General features: G+C 40.4%; 1 protein-coding gene across 1 annotated transcript; it reads right to left on the bottom strand.

Annotated features, from left to right (window-relative positions):
- Positions 1-12,353: 12,353 nt before the first annotated feature.
- On the bottom strand, positions 12,354-13,631 carry LOC124136243. Its single transcript, XM_046502112.2, has one exon. It carries the CDS (start codon positions 13,629-13,631, stop codon positions 12,354-12,356), a length of 1,278 nt encoding a protein of 425 aa, XP_046358068.2.
- Between the last annotated feature and the right edge of the window lie 6,716 nt (positions 13,632-20,347).

Below are 20,347 nucleotides of genomic sequence, written 5' to 3' on the forward strand. Positions count from 1 at the left end.
GCCAAGAAAAGTCGGGCCGGGCCGGGCCAGCAGGTAATACTTAAAATGGATTGCAGAATATTAAAACGAAACGTGCATATCTAGGCAGATCGCAAATGTCCACAAACGTATAGTTTTGCTCATTTAATTGAGTTTGAATCAAAATGCATCTTCAACAATGTAATAAACTGATAATTATGACTACATACCGCGAGTCCTCGCAGAAAAGTCAGTGTCTTTACTGTGTGTTTTCTTTGATGAGAAAGTTTCTCACCGACCTTAGCGTGTAGGGGTGTGATGTCCAGGGCAGGAAACGACAGTGTTTTTGACTACTCTTCTTTCAGTAATTAATGTGTTGGGCATCCCTTATTAACCTTTACTAATTCATGTTATACCAACACAGGATGTTTTCTGGAAGTGGATATTCGCGAATGCCATAGGGCTGACATGACACGTGTTAAGAAATGTCCTAGCACTTCTAAAGTTCCTAACATTCTTTATATCTAAAGACTAGTATTATTTATAGAATAACCCACGAGGTACGAGTGATTACGGAAAATATGTCACGAGTGAAATTAATGTTTTAAGTTCCGAGCTTTAGCGAGGAACTTAAAACATTAATTTCACGAGTGACATATTTTCCGTAATCACTCGTACCGAGTGGGTTATTCTATTTATTACCCATATTCATATTAAAGACATGTTTCAAGAAAAAACAAAAACAACTGTCGCCGATTAAGAATCAGCTGTTTTGTATCAATCCGCGTATGAAAAAACACTGTCCACTCATTCCAACCGCATTACTCAATTAAAGTGTTGTTACGCGTGAAAAATATAGTTCTGTTAAAAAATTGTAAAGATCCGATATTGCAGTTATCTTTCTGTCCGATTTACACAGCGTACACTATCTAGCATTGATAAAGAAGACAGGTTTCCATAAAGGTTCATCGGGTTTTTTAATCAAAGCTTGTTTTGACAAGATCTCGTCACTGACGTTACAGCCCCCGTCATGCATCGGCAGAAACATGCATTTCACATTGAGAAGAGGAAACACGGAAAACCTGTCAATTTTTTAATGTGTCATTTGACAAAAATGCCAAAACCTATAACAACAACAAAGACGGAATGTACAGAAGTCCTGTTTGTTAGAGAAAAGTTGCGAAAAGAAGGTAAACTTTGAAAAGTACGATTGCTGTCACAGGGGACTTGACCCAGATGAGACAGCCGAAACCAGGAATGACAAGAGAACCGGCGTTACAGTTTAATCCGGACAACAAGTTTAATGAACATCGTGGGTGATTTGAGTCAAGTGTCACTGATGGGAAACATGTGCATGTGGGATTTCAGGAGGATTTGTCAAACGTGGAGTGGACACAGTCAGATGACGGGAGTTTGTTGATATTTTGATGTGATTCATAATGGTCGAATACCTGTTGATAGACAAACACGGTATCTGGAGACTTGGTGCTAAGCTGTCCGCATTCACGGAGTTCATTTAGTTCAATATCGGACACAGGACACAGCTCGCTTGGGTAAGTTTTCATTTCCTTGTATTTTTAATTATTTTTGCTTTGATTTCAAAACCTGTCTGAGTTCAGCAAAGTGCATCGATTTCGCAACCAGATGCTGGTAATCACGTCGCTAAGGTAACACTCTATGCTACCCTTGATCTCCTTCAAAGTAGACAGTTCGAATTCTGAACTGTCTGATGTGCATGCCGAAATGATAAATTTGCAAATAATAATGTTTAGTTGAACCTTTCCTGTGTCATTAACCCTCATAGTCATATGGTCCCCGGACGTCAGTCAGCCTGCATACCGCTCAGCGCCGTACTGTGCAGACGTCGCGGTGACAAAAAACGTATAAATTGTATAAAAGTGTCACGTTCTTATTTCTTCACACAATGTTACAAAATTGTACGAAATAGTGTATCTTTATGATGTCTTTCGGAAAGTCTAAATGTTGTTGCAAAATGAATTTGTTTTTATGCTCATGCCATCGTTGAAAGTGTGAGTAGTCATATTTTTCGTGTTTTTCTTACCTGTATACATTTGTGAACAAAGTTCATGTCAACTTGTCAAGTTTAGTCTTTTTCATTGTGTTTTCATTTTCATTGGCAGTTATCGATGTCATCATCGTTCACAAAGGCAAACCTGTCTATACAAAGTCCGGTTTTTGGATTCGGGTGTTCGAAAAATTCATCAAACAGCAAGCCCTCTAGGCCTAACACAGACGCAAACCAGGACTTGGTGGTGATGATCTTGGCGCCCTAGAAACAGTTTCTGGCAACATCACAATCTGAATCTTGGAACTTCAATCTGGCCATATGCAGTTTTGACAACAAAGACATTAAATGTGTTCAGAGGTTGAATTACACGAATAACTTTTCATGTCAGTCAGATCTCCGTCCGCTTAACGAGGTCATTTACTTTGACAGGTCTCAAATAGCCAGCCATGTTTGTTTACTAACGGGGACGTAGTTTTGGTTTTTACTTTAAAATGAAAATCATGTGAAATAAATGAAACAAATGACAATGTGAAATCATGTTGTTAATATGAAACTATGTGTCTTGTCTTAAAAATCTCGAGTCAGTGAGATTGTAGCACGTAAAACATCTGAAGGGAAAGGCGTGGATTTGTGAATGAATGGGATGAGAAAAAATATGTCCGTTGTCCAATGAAAATTGATCTTTGTTTTACTGACCAATCAGCTTCGAGAATCACTAATTGCACACTGTGCAAATATAAAAAAGTTATTACACTGAATATTTGAGCCCATATGGGTAATAAATCTAATTATATATCACTTTATTGTCTCATATTGCGGTAGTTAAAGAAAACACAGTGCTCAAAGTGAAGCCCTTTTCCCTCTACATTCTCAACATAGTCTCTATCAGAAGTGTTTTGTCTGTGTTGGGTCAGACTTGGCCGGGGCTGTCAAAATCAACTTTAAACACACAAATGTATCATCAAATGTGATTACATCTATAGACTAGTATTATATCTACCTATATACCACTTTATAATGTCACAGAACACCGCATTTAAAGGAAACGGATCCGTTAAAGTCAAGCACTTTTACTGTATTTTCTCAAGAAAATCTGTCACATGTGTTTGCCCCGACTCGGCCCGGGCTGTCAAAATCAACTTAAACCTCATATATGAATCATGCCATGGATTCAGATCTATAGATTAGTATTATATCTAACTATATACCACTTCATAGTGTCTCAGATATTTACAGAAAACAAGGTGCTCAAAGTGAAGCCCTTTTCCCTCTACATTCTCAACATAGTCTCTATCAGAAGTGTTTAGCTTGTGTTGGGTCCGACTTGGCCGGGCTGTCAAAATCAACTTAAACATTAAAGATGTAACATCAAATGTGTTTACATCTATAGACAAGTATTATGTCTACCTAAATACCACTTTATAGTGTCTCAGATCGTGGTGTTTAAAGAAAACAAGGAGCTCAAAGTGAAGCTCCTGTGTATAATCGGTTTAATTGTACGGTATTCATTGTAGACAGACAGACAATAATTTATTAATGTCTCACTTCTGTACATACATAAAACAGCTTTATACAAGTAAACATTGATAGAATTTACAGAACCATTCAATAGAATTATGAGAGATTATTAAAAGAATATCCCACTGCTAAGTATATGATAAATTGTTGAATTAACATTAGATAAGGTTGAGAATTAAGTGTGTGTTTTTTCAATACATCTTAGACTGGTGAGCCGTCTGCTCGATGATAACCAGCCTACTCATATTATTACCCTGTTCCCCATTGTTGGAAAGTGTGTCGTCTGCTACCCCAGCTGGAGCCATCTGATAACAATTAATCACAAGCTGTCAATATACAATACATTATAATACATCAAGATGGCAGTTTCCATGTAACGATTAAGTATTTCTAAGCAACTGAAAGATATGTACTATATCTAGATATATATATCTTTATTTTGCTTAGAAATACTTAATCTTTACATGAAAACTGTCATCTTGATGTATTATTCTGTTTTCTATATTGACAGCTGGTGATACAGCCGTGATTGAAAAGCGTGAGTTCAGCGCACCCTTGTGGCCTTATGTGACGTGACAATGAACAGTTTTCAATGCCTTTGTACAACGACAACATGTGACTATCGGACTCCAAAATTTCATATTTGTATCTGTTATGTTAAATTACTGAGAGTGAGTGATTATCTCCCTTACCCGAATAGCTCTTTTGCGCACTACCTGTGCAATGTATCGTATGTTATTCAGGCAGCCAGCGAGAATGGTTCCAAGGGGGAATTATGGTCAAGCATGTAACGCGCACTCAGTCGTTCTCCCTTCACACTGCTATTGCAAATTATTGCTTAACACGATTAAATACTAGGCTTCTATGAAGCATGACTTTGTTCAATAAACGACACATGTAAAACAACGGGTTTGATATCAGATATTTGTAATAAGTTGTCTTCAAAATCACATGTATGGTGCTTGCTGTGCAGATTTGAGCACAGTTTCAAGTAGTTCACTGTGTGTAAAATATGATTCATACCGTTTCATATGGCGGTTTATGGTTCTGCATGGTTTGTTGTATTGACAAATGTTTCAACTTCCTGCAGAGATTATACACCCGTATAAGACCTCTGCTTCTGGATACATTGAAAATCAATATGTTGGCCCTTAGTTTGCAATTATTCTCCTGAAAAATAATTCGGTTGCATGATATATTCACGATGTTTGGCTTGAACATAGTGACATCCTTCTGAAACATACTTCAAATTTAAGCCGGAAGTAATCACAACACAAACCCAGTTAACCAAACGGAACCGTACACAAGAGTAGTGAGTGAGTGAGTTGGGTTTAACGCCGCTTTGAATAGTATAATTCCAGTTATATCACGGCGTGTCAGCTTGATGTGGAAGGAAAGCTCGAAGTGATGCAGGTAATAGACGTTCACCACTTTGGTGCTGACAACATAATCGGGGCGAACCAGGATTCGAACACACTGTCATAGGTTTCTGGCGTGGAAGAGGAAATGTTTCAGCCCTCAGGCTCCACACCAGCGACATACACAGCAACACATTGACTTGCGTAGGCACAAGCTGGAAAGTTTCCCCACAGCTGTTAAAGGCACAAGAGTCACAAATGTGCTGTCTATACAGCACAAGGACACTTATTGAGGAGTGAATTGCGGATCAACCTGGTTTGCGCAAAGAAAAAGGAAGCTAGTCTTGGCAGCTTCGTCCTTGCGCCTCTTCACCGCAGAACCTTTGGAGGAGGGACAATTATCAAGTATGGAAAAGGAGCATGGAGGCTTTTCCTGTTGGTCATGGTTGGAAGGAGGAGGGTGGGGCCTTGGTTATTGACTAGGGTGGGTGGGTGCACCACGGATAGCTGTACCTGCCTTCAGTATAACATGAAATAAACATACCTTTGCTAATTACAGACATGTAGCAATCAGCAAGTTAAGGACGAGGTTGAATTTGAAGCGAGTGATGTTGATGATGGTCTAAATGATGAGTAATCAAAAGTGTACAATGAAGACTAATATGTGACCACCCTTGTTTCGGTCTACAAAAATCAAGACTTAAGTTTCTAACACTAATGTGATAAAAATAGTTTTTGTGTCTAATTTTGTGATCCTATCAAATATTAATATTCATTATGCAACAGATAACTGAATTTTATGTTATTGCGGTTAGCATATCCAATTTGACCCCTATTTGACCTTCAGTTTAATCTTGTGAGCCAAAAAAACCAGAACAATGTATCTTCAAAACAACTTCTGACTACATCTAGCACATGGCCTTTATAATTTGGAGTTGAGAGTTATAAATTCATGTGAACTTATTTCAAGCAGCCCAACCTCATACAATTTTACATCTTTTTAGCGCATGATGACATTCGTTTTAAGATGTACCAAAAACCGTTCTGTACCACACCATAAAAGATAATAAAGTTCCTTTTATCAGACTATAAACAGACTTAGGTACTGCTTGGCTTCAATCATAAACCATTTGGTTTAAGAGAGTCCCATTGGTGTGGCATCTGCAATCTATTTTCTGGCAGGTGATAATATTTTAAGCAGAGGTCAAATGTTGTGACCTTTTGACCTCTGGTGACCAACACTTTTACTGTATGAGTCTTATATTCATACCAACATGTAGAGCATCAGGTTACCAACATTTTGAGTGGTCATACTTCACCATATGACTATTGCTTGTAAAGTTATTCCACTTTCTGGTTTCCCCTACCCTGAAATCTAGTCCCCTGGATTTCTACCCTGGGGTCCCCCTTTATGTGGTGATTACTACCACTAAGCTACGAGTCCCGGATTGCTTTCAAAGGGTTTTTTCATCAATGGATATATGACTTTCAAAAAATCATACTGAGAATTTGCCACCCCAGATGGTACCAATATCTGGTCTGGCTCATGGACTTATACCTTTTTGTTATTCATATAAAACGTCATTATCTATTCGTGTTTGTGTTTGTATTGTTTGTTAGTTGAAAAATGTTTGGAGACGTTTCTTTTGCACGTGAGTTTAGTAACCTAACTCTACATTGAAAACACAGTATGTTTATCTCCATTCTACCATGACTAAATAAAACGCGAACTCTTTGGTGTTAGCAAATATACTGAGTGAAGCGGCATGGGTTGAGTACAGTGTTTTGAGTGGGTTGTCGATCTGAATTACGGAATCACCGAACAAAATATGGCGCTGTATATATTCTAGCAGTTTTTGTACACCGTAATACTTCACTCGAACATATGACCGGCATTGAAAGCATATAAGCACGGCAGCTTGGTAAGCTAACATGAGGTGGGTATCCCTAAAGAAAACAAAAAGCAAGCTTTGCAAGGCTTTCGCTCGACATCGCGTGTCACCATTATGACGTCATATCGATCATTGTGACGCAAAAGGTATGACGTCACAGTCGTATACAGAAAAGCGCCAAATTTCCAAGCTCTCTGTTGTCACCAAAACGTAAATACATTCCCTTTGTAGATTTCTATCGTGTTTTCTGCATGAAATGTATTGTCACACATCCTTTGAATATTGTAGTAACCGCATCTGTGCATTTTGTAACCTGTAATTGTAGATATAATTATTTAAATAAGTAAAATAGTAATATGCTATGAATATTAGCTTCCGCGGTGATGCGGCCGTCAAACCAGCTGTTTCAATCAGAGGGGGTTTATTGTGATTTAATAGCCTCTGACTGACCAATCAGAATCTAGTAAATTTCAAATTCATTGTAGAATAGCCAATATAAAGGATCTATTGCTCAGCTATTGGAATGTGATCTGCAGTGATCTAGGCTACCTGTACTGGCTACATGTATAATTCTGCACTGTGAATTCCTAATGTAAATATTTAGTTTATTTCTGAAAAATCATGTTACATATTAAATAATTGTGTAACACAAAGAACGATGCTTTTCGAAGTAGTTCATGTGACAAAACAATCGGTATGCACATCTTTTTTTAAATAAATAGTTGTGTCAGCGTGACTTTCTTCACGATGTTATAATATAAATGTATGCCCTTGTATACTCAGATGATACATATACCTTTACTTATATAACAATGAATAATTTATCAGAAATAATGTGATATTCGTCATTCAATGAACAAAGCTATTCTCTCGCTGACATATATGAAGATAATATTGGTAACCTATAAACACTGATAAGAATGCCGGTCCAAACTCCCCTAGTTGCCTCAAAACGTCGTTAAAGTACGTCGGTCTAGTAAACCACCAACCGCTAGTTGAGAAATTAACTGGGAATTGAAGGAAATTACAGCAGTGAGTCAACACTCAGGTGTACATTCTCGTATGATGGACACTTATAAGTGTAGCCCCTGTATAAACACGGTGCTGGTAAACAAATCATAAATAGCAGCTATACTGATTTCAATATCCCGATTCATGTTTTCAATTTGACCATCAGACACGTGAAACTATATGCGGAACGAAGCACAGTATATATTATAAAATGGTATATTGATAGCTGTACAATGAATCGTACGCGAGTACTACACAATTTGCATCCCGTAAATAATTTCTTTTATTTACTTATTAATGAGAAACTCATAATTACTATTTCATTCTTAAAGCATTAATGTAAACATGTTGTAGTGAGTGAGTTATATTTAAAGTCACATCGGCAATATTGCAGCCATATCGTGACTATCAAGGTTTTATGTTTATAAATACAATTATACTTATATAAAAACCTGCCAACGAAGGACAGTAAAAAGTACTAGACTTATCACAGAAAAAGATTTTAAAACTAGTATGGGATCATAAAAAAGATAACACTGATACATAACAATAATATGATAAAAACGGGCTATAGATCGCCAGCCCCTGAAGGGAGATCACCATACTGGGGACCATGGGGACTTACAGTACCTTAGCTACCTGCATGGGTCCCAGCAGGATTTACATCATCCCTTCAAGTGGTGGCGATTATTGGCAGAGTTAGCCTTACATCTTAAAATGACACATATTCTACGATTAAAAACACGGTAGTTCTAAATTTACCTTGAAAGAAGTGGAACTTATGTACCCTCTCAGGAGGACAATAATTTTACAGTACTTTAACCCCCCTCGAGGATAGAGCCACGAACATTCTCAGTTGCTAATTTAATCTACCGATCATAAAATATGTATATTTCACAAAACACAATCAAAATTTTGCACACAACTCTATTTCTTTTAAAAAACCAATGATTAAACGAGAATCGATACTGCTAAAAAGATCCTTAATAGATGACGAATTGAAATATTTATCCCTTGTGATGGAAAAATCAATGCAGTCAAGCAGGACATGCTTGACCGTGATTCTTTCATCACAAGGGATACAAAACGGAGGATCCTCACCTTTTAATAAATATTCATTTGTGTATCTGCTGTGGCCAATACGACATCGTCGCATAATGACCTCTTCAAATCTGGACTGACAGCCCAAGTAGGTGTAACCGATATTTGGTTTAATTTCATGTAATTTATTGATACCTACTTGGGCGTCCCACTTCTGTTGCATAAGATCTCGGATGTAAGATCGAATCATGGGTTTAAAATCAGTGTATGGGATCAGAAGTGGTGTCACAGATTTGTTGAGTGCTGCTTTTGCAGCAGCATCGGCCATTGTGTTACCAATGATACCAACATGGCTTGGCAACCAACAGAAGACGATTTCGTATTGGCCAGTAGCAAGCTCATTTTGTAATTCAATGATGTCAAGTAAAACGGGATGCTTACACGAATTATTTTTAATAGCCTGAAGACAGGACAGAGAGTCTGAAAAAATAATGAATTGCATATGTTTAGATCCTTGAATATATTCAAGAGCTGTTAAAATAGCTTTTGATTCTGCTGTAAATATTGAAGAATTACCTGGCAATCTGGTTGATATAGTTTTGGTTCCAACGATGGTGGCGCTGGCGACAGCGCCACCATCCTTGGATCCATCCGTAAAGATTGATTTGTAAGTATTGTAAGAAGCTCGTAATTGATTATATTCTTGTTGGTACTGAAGTTGATTTGTGTCTGCTTTCTTTAGTTTGGACAGTGACAGGTCCACATGTGGCTGCACCAATTGCCAAGGAGGAGAAGACAGGAGTCTGAAAGGAGATATAGTTTTGAGATCAATATCAGCAGCAGAAAGGAAAGGTTTAATTCTTATTCCCAGAGGGGGAATAAGAGATGATTTCTTATGGTACAGATCCTCATAAAGGGGATTAAAAACACAGTTGTAGGCAGGGTTGGATTCATTAGAATATAACTTTGTAATATACTGTAAAGATAGTTTAATGCGGCGGTGTTGAAGTGATGGCTCATCGGCCTCAATATATAAGCTGTTAATTGGAGAAGTACGGAAAGATCCAAGACAGAGTCTTAGACCTTGATGATGAATAGCATCTAATAGTTTTAGATTGCTTTTGCAGGCTCCACCATAGATGATGGAGCCATAATCCAGTTTAGAACGGATGAGTGAACGATATAAGTGAAGAAGGGTTGACTGGTCCCCTCCCCACTGGGAATTTGAGATAACTTTTAATAGATCTAGCGCCTTTAGGCACTTTGCTTTAAGATATTTAATGTGTGGTAGAAAAGTAAGATGGTGATCAAAAATTATACCTAAGAATTTTGCTTCCTTTACAACTTTAATTGGAGTGCCTGCTAGATGTAAGACTGGATCAGTATGGGGTTTATATTTCCGACAGAAATGAATGCAATTTGTTTTTAATTTAGAAAATTTAAAGCCATTACGTTCAGACCAAGCATTGATTTTATTAAGACAAAGCTGCAACTGTCTCTCTATCGTGTGCATGTTTTTTCCTCGACAGGATACATTAAAATCATCAACAAACAATGACCCATCAACAGAGTCAGTTAAAACCTTAGATAAACTATTTATCTTTATACTAAATAAAGTTACGGATAAAATGCTACCCTGTGGAACACCCTGATTTTGATCATAAACATCAGACAAGGTGGATCCTACACGTACCTGGAAACTTCTATCTGTTAAAAACTGTGATATGAAATTAGGCAAACGGCCTCTCAATCCCATGTCATGAAGGTCTTTTAAAATGCCGTGTTTCCAGGTTGTATCATAGCCTTTTTCTAAATCGAAAAATATTGATACAGTGTGTTGTTTATTGATGATAGCATTTTTTACAAATGTCTCCAATCGAACCAAATGGTCAATGGTACTCCTATTTTTTCTAAAACCACATTGAATATTTGTAATAAGATTATTTGTTTCTAAGTACCATATTAATCTGTTATTGACCATTCTTTCCATGGTCTTACAAACACAGCTCGTAAGAGATATTGGCCTATAGTTAGAAGGATCCGTATGATCCCGGCCAGGTTTAGGTATTGGAATGACGACAGCATTCCGCCAAGATGAAGGGAAGTTACCCGTTGTCCAGATATAGTCAAATATATTTAATAGTGTTTCTAAACACGAATCAGGCAAATGTTTGAGAAGTTGATAATGAACATTATCAGGCCCTGTAGCCGTATCATGAGCCTGGTCCAAAGCAGTATGCATTTCATGAAGGGAAAAGATTTCATTGTAATCCTCCCCGTTATTAGAATTAAAATTGATGTTAGTTTTTTCCTGACGTTCTTTAATTTTCTGAAATGTTGGAGTATAATTTAATGAGGAGGAATGTTCAGCTAAAGTTTCACCTAATTTGTTTGCTATATCAGATTTATTTGTAAGTAAGTTAGTACCCTCCTTAAGATGTTTAACAGTTGCTTTGGAGCCTTTTCCTTTAATTTTATTCACCATATTCCAAACCTTAGACATAGGGGTTCGTGAATTAATTTTTGAAACATAATTCTGCCAAGACTGCCGTTTGTTTTGCTTAAAAGTACGACGAGCTTTTGCATTTGATATTTTAAATTGATTTAAATTGTGGACTGTGGGATGATGGCGGAAATATTTCTCTGCCTTCTTTCGAGCTTTTCTAGCATGTTTACAAGTTGTGGTAAACCATGGTTTACGGATATGTGGAGTTGTAGAAGACTTCGGAATACAACCATCAGCAATCTCAATTAAGTAATCTGAAAACACTTGAATAGGGTCAGTGTCATAATTCAATAATTCAGGCTTCAGTTTCTCTCTACATAATGATTCAAATATAGTCCAGTTAGCCTTTGTGAAATTCCATCTAGATGAAGGTGGAACATCTGATGGATTGACGGTGGAAAGAAGAGTGGGAAAGTGGTCACTGCCACACAGATCATCGTGGACCGACCACTCAAATTCATTTAGTAAGTTTGAGTCAGTAAGAGATAAATCCAGTGAAGAATATGTGCCAGTTCCAGGATGCAAATAAGTATGTGAATCATCATTAAATATACATAAATCATTATTGGAGATAAAATCCTCAAGCACTTTCCCCTTAGCATTTGTGTTATTACCACCCCAAAGTGGATTGTGGCCATTTAAGTCGCCTGTGATTATACAGGGCTTAGGGAGTTGATCATAGAGTGCCTGAAGATCTGACTGCTGAAGAGAGGAAGAAGGAGGAATGTAAAGAGAACATAAAGTGAAGGCAAAATGTAAGGTTAGCCTGACTGCTATGGCCTGAAGTGGGGTATCGAGTGTGACAGGGCTGTGAATAACATCCTGCCTCACAACTATTGAAGCTCCTCCAGAGGCCCTCTCACCCGGAGGTGAGAAATGATGGTATGAATTTTACCGTCTTAAGTCAAAGGAATCTGTGATTTTGAGATAGGTTTCTTGCAAACATAAAGCTGATGGTTTATAATCTTGAACTAAAAGCTGTAAGTCATTTAAATTATGCCGAAGTCCTCTACAATTCCACTGTAATATATCTGGAGAAATCATGGTGGTTCAATCGGCGATCTGGGAGAATTATCACTCCGCCCGATGAGCTGCGGAGTGACATCCATCTGCAGAGGTTCATACGGATTATGAACCTCTACAGGGGTTGTCAAAGGCACTGGTACCGCAACATGTTTCAGTGCCCTTAATTCTTTCTTTCTTGACTTTTTTTCACTTTTTGACAGATTGGCCTTCTGTCGTGGCATAGGTTGTGTTTCAGGTAGTGGGGCTTTTTGTGTCTCAGTCAGAGAATCTGTTTGTGTCTCAGGCAGAGGGTTCAAATGAATCTCGGTCTGTGTTTCAGAAGAAGCAGATTCTTCACAAATTGGAAACAAAAGGGTTTGTTTGTCTGAGATCCAGGATATCGCTGTCTGACAGCCAGCAGCTACTTTGCTGATAGAAGAGGACACTGTGGCAGAATACGATTTCGAGGAAGGATTTGGATGGGACAGTTCCGCAACCAATTTCTTAGCATCAGAAAAAGAGATGTTATTTGTGTATTTGATTGTATTAATTTTACTTTCTCTTTCAAACTTCGGGCATAATTTGGAAGATGACATGTGTTCACCATTGCAGTTTGCACACTTAATAACATTTGTGCAGTCAGTGCTGTCATGTTTCTCACTGCAACGGGAACACACTGGAGAGTTTCTACAGAATCTGGCACCATGACCAAATTGCTGACATTTGAAGCAACGGAGTGGACTTGGTACAAAAATATCCACTCCCAGGTTGAAATAGCCGGCTTTGAGAGATTTTGGAAGTGAAGAAAGAGCAAATGTGAAAAGATAAGTATGTGTTTTAATGATGTTGTCATGTTCTTTTCTGGTGAATCGTTTAACTGCGATAACACCTTGGGGTTTTAGCTCAGCCACAATGTCCTCCTCGGACATGTCTGACAGACACTTAGAACGATCTCTGACAATACCCTTGCACGAATTCAGTGATTTGTGCTCAGAGACAACAATCTCTGTATTTGCAAAGTGATGTGCATTGAGCAGATTAATAGATTGTTGTCTCCTAGCACATTCCACCAATAAGGAACCACTACGAAGACGAGTGACGTTTTTGACGTTACCACAAATTCCCTCTATTGCCTTGGAAATGATGAAAGGGTTAACCTTGAGTGGGTTGCCATCTAATCCTTCCACAACCAGAAATCGTGGCCATGAATCAGGATTTTGTACAATAGTTTCATCATCTGATGAAACAGCATCTACATCTAAATGTCTTCGTTTAGTTTTCGAACGAGAACCAGCGGATTGTGGGTTAGACATGATGAAAGAAAGAAGATTCGACATCCCTGCTCCCCTCCCGCCATCGAGCGTCAACAAGGACGGTGTCACAGTGGAAGCCAGGCTGCAACACCAGGGCTACAGGAATGCTATACTCCAGAAATAAAGACATGAAAAGCTATGAAGACTAAAAGAAGTAATGTCAGGCTGGTTCGGCCCATGACAAAATTCCCAAGAACCACAGATTTCAGAGGTCCGTATCACCAGATTGGCCCATGAGCCACCGCCTTCTGGCATAGGACTCTAGGCAAAATATATATTCGCATCAATAATGATATCATATTTCACGATAAACAAGTTTGTAATATGATATTTCTAGGATAGGTTTTCCATGCACAGGGCATGGCATGACCAGCCGATTGATAGAATCGGGCCAATTCTACCACCCGTCTAGGCGAAGTAAGGGTCGAAGTGGTGTGTTGGGCAAAAGGAACACTGGTTCCTGGCTCCAGTGCCCTCAACCACCAGAATCCCGTCCTCCGCCGACACAGGGGCGCAACCCACGGCAAACAGGTTGCCCAATTTGGTCGCCTCTTACGACCAGCAATGGGGTGCTGTGGAAATATTCTACCCCGGTTCCACACGGGGGAAGAGCTATTAGCGCTACCCAGCACTCACCACGAGGAGGTTGCTCTTCACGAGTGCCTAAACATGTTGTAATTGGATGTGACGATCAGTTACTACTTCATGAAAAAAACATGACAATAAATCCGCAAAACACGCCGTACAGCAATTTACGAGCCTGAGAGAATGTGTATGTATAATGTCAATTCACACTGGCCCACTTACCGGCTGTCACGATCATGTCATTGGCGAGCAGTCTTGACTGGTCATTGTTCGAGCACCTCTTGATCAGTTTCCTTTCCACCAGTGTGTAAGTGTGTGTAAGTGTGTGTGTGTGTGTGTGTGTGTGTGTGTGTGTGTGTGTGTGTGTGTGTGTGAGAGAGAGAGAGAGAGAGAGAGAGAGAGAGAGAGAGAGAGAGAGAGAGAGAGAGAGAGAGAGAGAGAGAGAGAGAGAGAGAGAGAGAGAGCACCGTTTGAGTTGACGCAGGCGAGACATTGAAGGCATTAGGTCATTGTTCGAGCACCTCTTGATCAGTTTCCTTTCCACCAGTGTGTGTGTGAGTGAGTGAGTGAGTGAGTGAGTGAGTGAGTGAGTGAGTGAGTGAGTGAGTGAGTGAGTTCACCGTTTGAGTTTGAGGCATTGAAGGCACCAGGTGATTGAAAACAGCCTTGGCGATGTTGTTCCAGTATCAACAAAGGATAAGACCAACTGAGCTACATGTAGCTTTACCGGCTTGTTAGGGTCTTGTTGGAGGCGTGGAACCTTCTCATCCCAGACATGCGCTATGAGGGAGAGGCAGGGAGAAATCGCCGACCATGGCCGTCAAGCAATGTTCTGCTACCTCAAAATGTCTGTTGCAAAACGTGCAACATATGGGTGTCTATCATCCTGCTGCATCACGACGTTGCAAAGGATGGAATATGATCTTGAACGATGTCGTCCCGGAAGAGTGTTTCGATTAAGTTGTGTTTCAGAAAAATGTCTGGTAACTTCCATTTGCGCCATTCCTGTTCGCAGCATACCCACGGCGGGTAGACATTGCCGTGGCGTTGCGTAAGCGTTATTTACAGCTAAGCAAAATTGTCAAATGAGCACATGACAGATACACTATCATGGTGTACTTGTCACACGTGTGCGAGTAGCTTTCCCAAACAAACACGCAAACATCGATATCATGCGCCGTGCAGTCACGACTTTAAAGTCGAGGAGATGTCTTCATGAATATGGGGGGTGGGGTGTGTGTGTGTGTGTGTGTGTGTGTGTGTGTGTGTGTGTGTGTGTGTGTGTGTGTTTTTGGGGGGATAGGAGTTGGGTCGGAGAGCACAGGAGGCCCAGTCGTCTAAGGCGCCGCGATTCGTTGTGCAGCGTTGCGTCCCTTGGGCACGCCTGAAACCTATGATTGTGGGTTAGAATCCAGGTTTGCCCCAATTATGTTTCTAGGTTTGTCAACACCATACCCGTGCTCGTGGGTTTTTATCGAGGTGGTGTGCATATGAGACCTACATCACGTCGGGCTTTCCTCCCACATTAAGCTGACACGCCGTGATATAGCTGTAATACTTTTAAAAACGGCATTAAACCCAACTCACTCACTCACTCACTCACTCACTCAAAATATATTTATTACATAGAGAGCACTAGTGTCCCATGATTATGTTTTTTATCTTAATTGTCTCGAGTCAGAATTGTAAACTGTTCAATATTGTCACATTTCGGGCGTGCCCCAGAGACGCAACTCTGGACAGCGAATCACGGCGCCTTAGACGACTGTGCCACTTGTGCTCTGGATTATTGATTGAGCAATACGAAGAGATCTATTCACTTCAGATGTACGCAACAGTTCCTTCAAACCTTTAAATGCTGGAATTACAAGTCCAGCCCTTTGAGTTCATCTTCAATATCAAATCCCCTGTCAACCATAACCTAATCTCCCTCAGTAGACTAATTTAGTTTCTCAGAAGCCCTCCCACCCCATGCTCTAGAGATGAAACTCGTGTAATCATGAGATGTTATGCTTATCAGGAATTTCATGGTTTTGTTTGTCTTGGAAGAGCTGTAAGCGCTCTTTTTAGCATTAAAACTTGATGGAGTTTCAATGAATTGCTCAGTGCAGTCTTAAATTACCCTTGCATTTGGAAAGTGTTTGAAACAATCTGGAATAGTACTGTTTACCTTTTGTTTGGAGGGACATAATGAGATAGATTTTAATTCCCAATACAATCAAGGTATTAATAATCTTTGAGCAGCAGCTCTGGCTTATCCCAAAGTTTCTCCTGAACATGCCAACATTTAGCCTGACCAAAGTCATGAAAAAACTCTTCTCCCAAGGAAAGTTTTCTTGGACGATTTAAGATCTTCCTAGAATAACTTGCATCAGTGCTTTTGCCTTCTATATTGTGCATTCTCTCAGCTTCGGGCAAAAAAACTCCTACATACTGCACTGAATGTATCATAGTTTTGTAATCCTGTCTAAAAGCGTACAGGTTTCTCATTATCTTGACTGCTTCTGATTGACAATATTCTTTCCTCCAGAGAAGACACTTACAATGTTAGAGTGTTAATCTCGATCTCCTGATCCTCGATGTGGTGTACCATGGCATTGTAGTCGGCTTGAGAAATAGTAACACTGTCCTGTCCCTAGGTCTCCGCACATTCCTCATTTGTTTGTTGTTTAACGCCGCACTCAGCAATATTCCAGCTATATGAGTGAGTGAGTGAGTGAGTGAGTTAATATTTAACGTCACATCGGCAGTATTTCAGCCATATCGTGACGAGAACTGATATAAAATACAAATATTTGAATGGATTAAATATCTGTCATCGAAGGACAGTAAAAATAACTAGAGTATCAGATTGTCTCGAGTCAGAATTGTAAACTGTTCAATATTGTCACATTTCGGGCGTGCCCCAGAGACGCAACTCTGGACAGCGAATCACGGCGCCTTAGACGACTGTGCCACTTGTGCTCTGGATTATTGATTGAGCAATACGAAGAGATCTATTCACTTCAGATGTACGCAACAGTTCCTTCAAACCTTTAAATGCTGGAATTACAAGTCCATGCCATGCCATGGGAAATGCGTTTCACATCACAGTTCATGCTTTTGCTACCATTGCACGATTTCCAATCAGGCAACGGTGTCTGATTCATTCTGAAACTTTAAACTCAATTGAGTGTTTACACTACGTTTATCTACGCAATGCCCCCTCAACGTGTAAGGCGTCGCCTGACGACAGAACAACTGGGCAGATGTATTGGAATGCTTGATGCTGGCTATTCACAACGTGACGTTGCCAATGCACTAAACGTCAGCCAGAGCGTTGTAAGCAGGGCCTGGTCCCGACAGCAAAATTTTGTTACAGCAGCACACCGACATGGGGGTGGTCGTCAGAGGTCGACAACCAAACGCCAAGATCATTTTGTGGCTCTTCAGGCACGACGTCATCCCTTCTGGACAGCAACCAGCCTACGTAACGACCTCCTGAACGCCTCGGGGGTGAATGTGTCCACTCAGACGATACGGAATCGTCTTCACAATGCAGGTCTCTATTTGAGAAGGGCATGTGTCCGAATCCCCCTGACTGTTCGACACCGGCGGGAGCGATTGGAATGGGCTGAAGATCATGTCACTTGGACACGGAACGATTGGGTTCCAGTTCTGTTCACCGATGAGTCCAGGTATTGTTTGGACTTTACAGACGGGAGGCAGCGGGTGTGGCGACGACAACGTGAACGTTTCCATGATGCCAACATCAGTGAACATGACCGTTATGGTGGTGGTTCCATTATGGTCTGGGGTGGAATCAACAGAGATGGAGGACAGATCTTCATGTCCTGGAGAGAGGAACAATGACGGGGGTGAGGTACCGGGATGAGATCCTCGATGTGTACGTCAGACCCTACGCTGGTGCTGTTGGCCCTGAGTTCATCCTGATGGATGATAACGCCCGTCCTCATCGCGTCAGGGTGGTTGTGCAGTACCTTGAGCAGGAGACAATTGTCCGCATGGATTGGCCAGCGCGCTCGCCGGACTTGAACCCGATTGAGCATGTCTGGAACATGCTGCAGGTTGCCCTTTCACGCCGTAGAGCACAACCCACGACTTTGGCAGAGCTCGGACATGCCCTCGTGGAAGAGTGGAACAACCTTCCCATTGGGAACATCCGGGTGCTTATTGACAGCATATCTCGACGTTGTCAGGCCGTCATTGATGCAAGGGGAGGTCATACTCGATATTGACACTTCATCGACTAAGTGTAATGATGGACTATCCCTCATAACTGTGTAATTCTTTCTCTTGTTTGCTGTTAACATTTTTTAATGAAATGCCTTTTGGTGTTTGCAGATTTCAAACATTCCATATTGATACAAGTTCATGCCGTTCATGCATTTTCATTCATAACATTATTAAACACGTTTCTGAGTCAGAGTCATGTCTTTTGTTATGTTTGTGGTAACTTACACACATATCACCTAGTGATCCTTATCAAATTTTGAGTAGTAGGTAATTAGAAGTGTCCGGATTGACACTCTTGTGTCCCTTGATGAAATGCTTACTGTACACGCTAGGATTTGGTGTAGGAATCCACTCGCCTTCATCAGCGTTTACACAGTTAATGGTCCTAAAAAGAAATTCTTAGACGCCATTCAGGTTTCTTTGGAATAGAATAAAGTCTGTATCTTGTGTCCGTCACTTGCGTGGAACAAAGCAGAACAGCATACTCCCATAATGACCCACAATATAAACATAATAACTCGTCTCATTTTTTTTCAAATTGAATAACTATTGATTGAATCATTTTTTAAATGCATGCTGGAAATGTTGGAAATTTTTAGGAATGTTTTAATGAAACCGGACAAGGTCAATTCCCTCTCTCCCCTGTGGGGACCCAGGTAGATGAGAATGTGTCCTCAGCACCCCTTTGCTTGTCGTATGAGGCGATTAAATTGGGAACCCGTTTGCCGTGGGTTGCGCCCCTGTGTCGCTTGAGGAAAGGATTCTGGTGTTTGACGGCAATGGAGCCAGGAACAGTGTTCCTTTTGCCCAACACGCCACTTCTATCAATCAGCTGGTCACGCCATGCCCTCAGCATGGAGGACATGAAGTTTAGGAAAATTATTCATGACAATTCTATTTCACACTGCTTGTAATCAATGACTTTTGTGTTGCAAATTTGCCTAGAGTCCAATGCCAGAAGGCGGTGGCTCATGTGCCAATCTGGGAATATGGACCTCTGCATTCTGTGTTTCTTGGGAAAAGTGTCATGGGCCCAACCAGTCTGCCACTTCTTCTTTTAGTCATCAAAGCTTTTCATGTCTTTATTTCTGGAGTATAACACCCCTGTAACCCTGATGTTGTTGGCTGGCTTCCGCTGCAACGTCGTCCATGTTGACACTCGATGGCGGGTGGGGAGCAGGGGTGCCGAATCATATTATTTCAAACATGTCTCACAACACTTATTCTGGTTCATCAAAGAACAAACGTCGTCATGTTGATGCTTTATCTTCTGATGAATAAGTCTTTCCAAATGTCACAGATTCTTGGCCTAGGTTTATCGTTATTGCTTCCGAAGATGTTAATCCATTAAGACTAAATCAATTTGCTAAAGGCGACAAAGTCATTGCTCAAGGCATCAAAGGTGCCTGTGGCGATGTTACAAGTGTTACCCGCCTCCGAGGTGGTACTATTCTAGTGGACTGTGAACGGAGGCAACAATCTGTCAATCTGCTGTCCTTACAACAGTTGGCTAACACAAGGATTGTTGTCTCAGTGCACAAGAAGCTAAACTCATGTCGAGGAATTGTCAGCGACCGAGCTCGTTGTTTGTCAGACATGAGCGAGGGAGAAATCACAACTGAACCAATGTTAAGGGATTTACCAGAAAGCAAAATGATGATATAATGACACCAAATACTTACCTGTCTTTCTGTCTTGCAGTACTACCAAAGTCCATTAAAGCTGAGTATTTCAACATCGGAGTGGCGGTTTATGTACCAAACCCACTCCGGTGATTTCAATGCCAGCAGTTTGGACATGGTGCCAAAACGTGCCGAAAAAACATGGTATGTTCCCGTTGCAGTGGGGCTCATGAACAAATGCCATCAAGTGTTCTAACTGTACCTGTGAACATT

The sequence above is a fragment of the Haliotis rufescens genome, unplaced genomic scaffold (assembly GCF_023055435.1).
Source record: "Haliotis rufescens isolate VD_foot unplaced genomic scaffold, xgHalRufe1.0.p SCAF_5, whole genome shotgun sequence".
Taxonomy (NCBI): domain Eukaryota; kingdom Metazoa; phylum Mollusca; class Gastropoda; order Lepetellida; family Haliotidae; genus Haliotis; species Haliotis rufescens.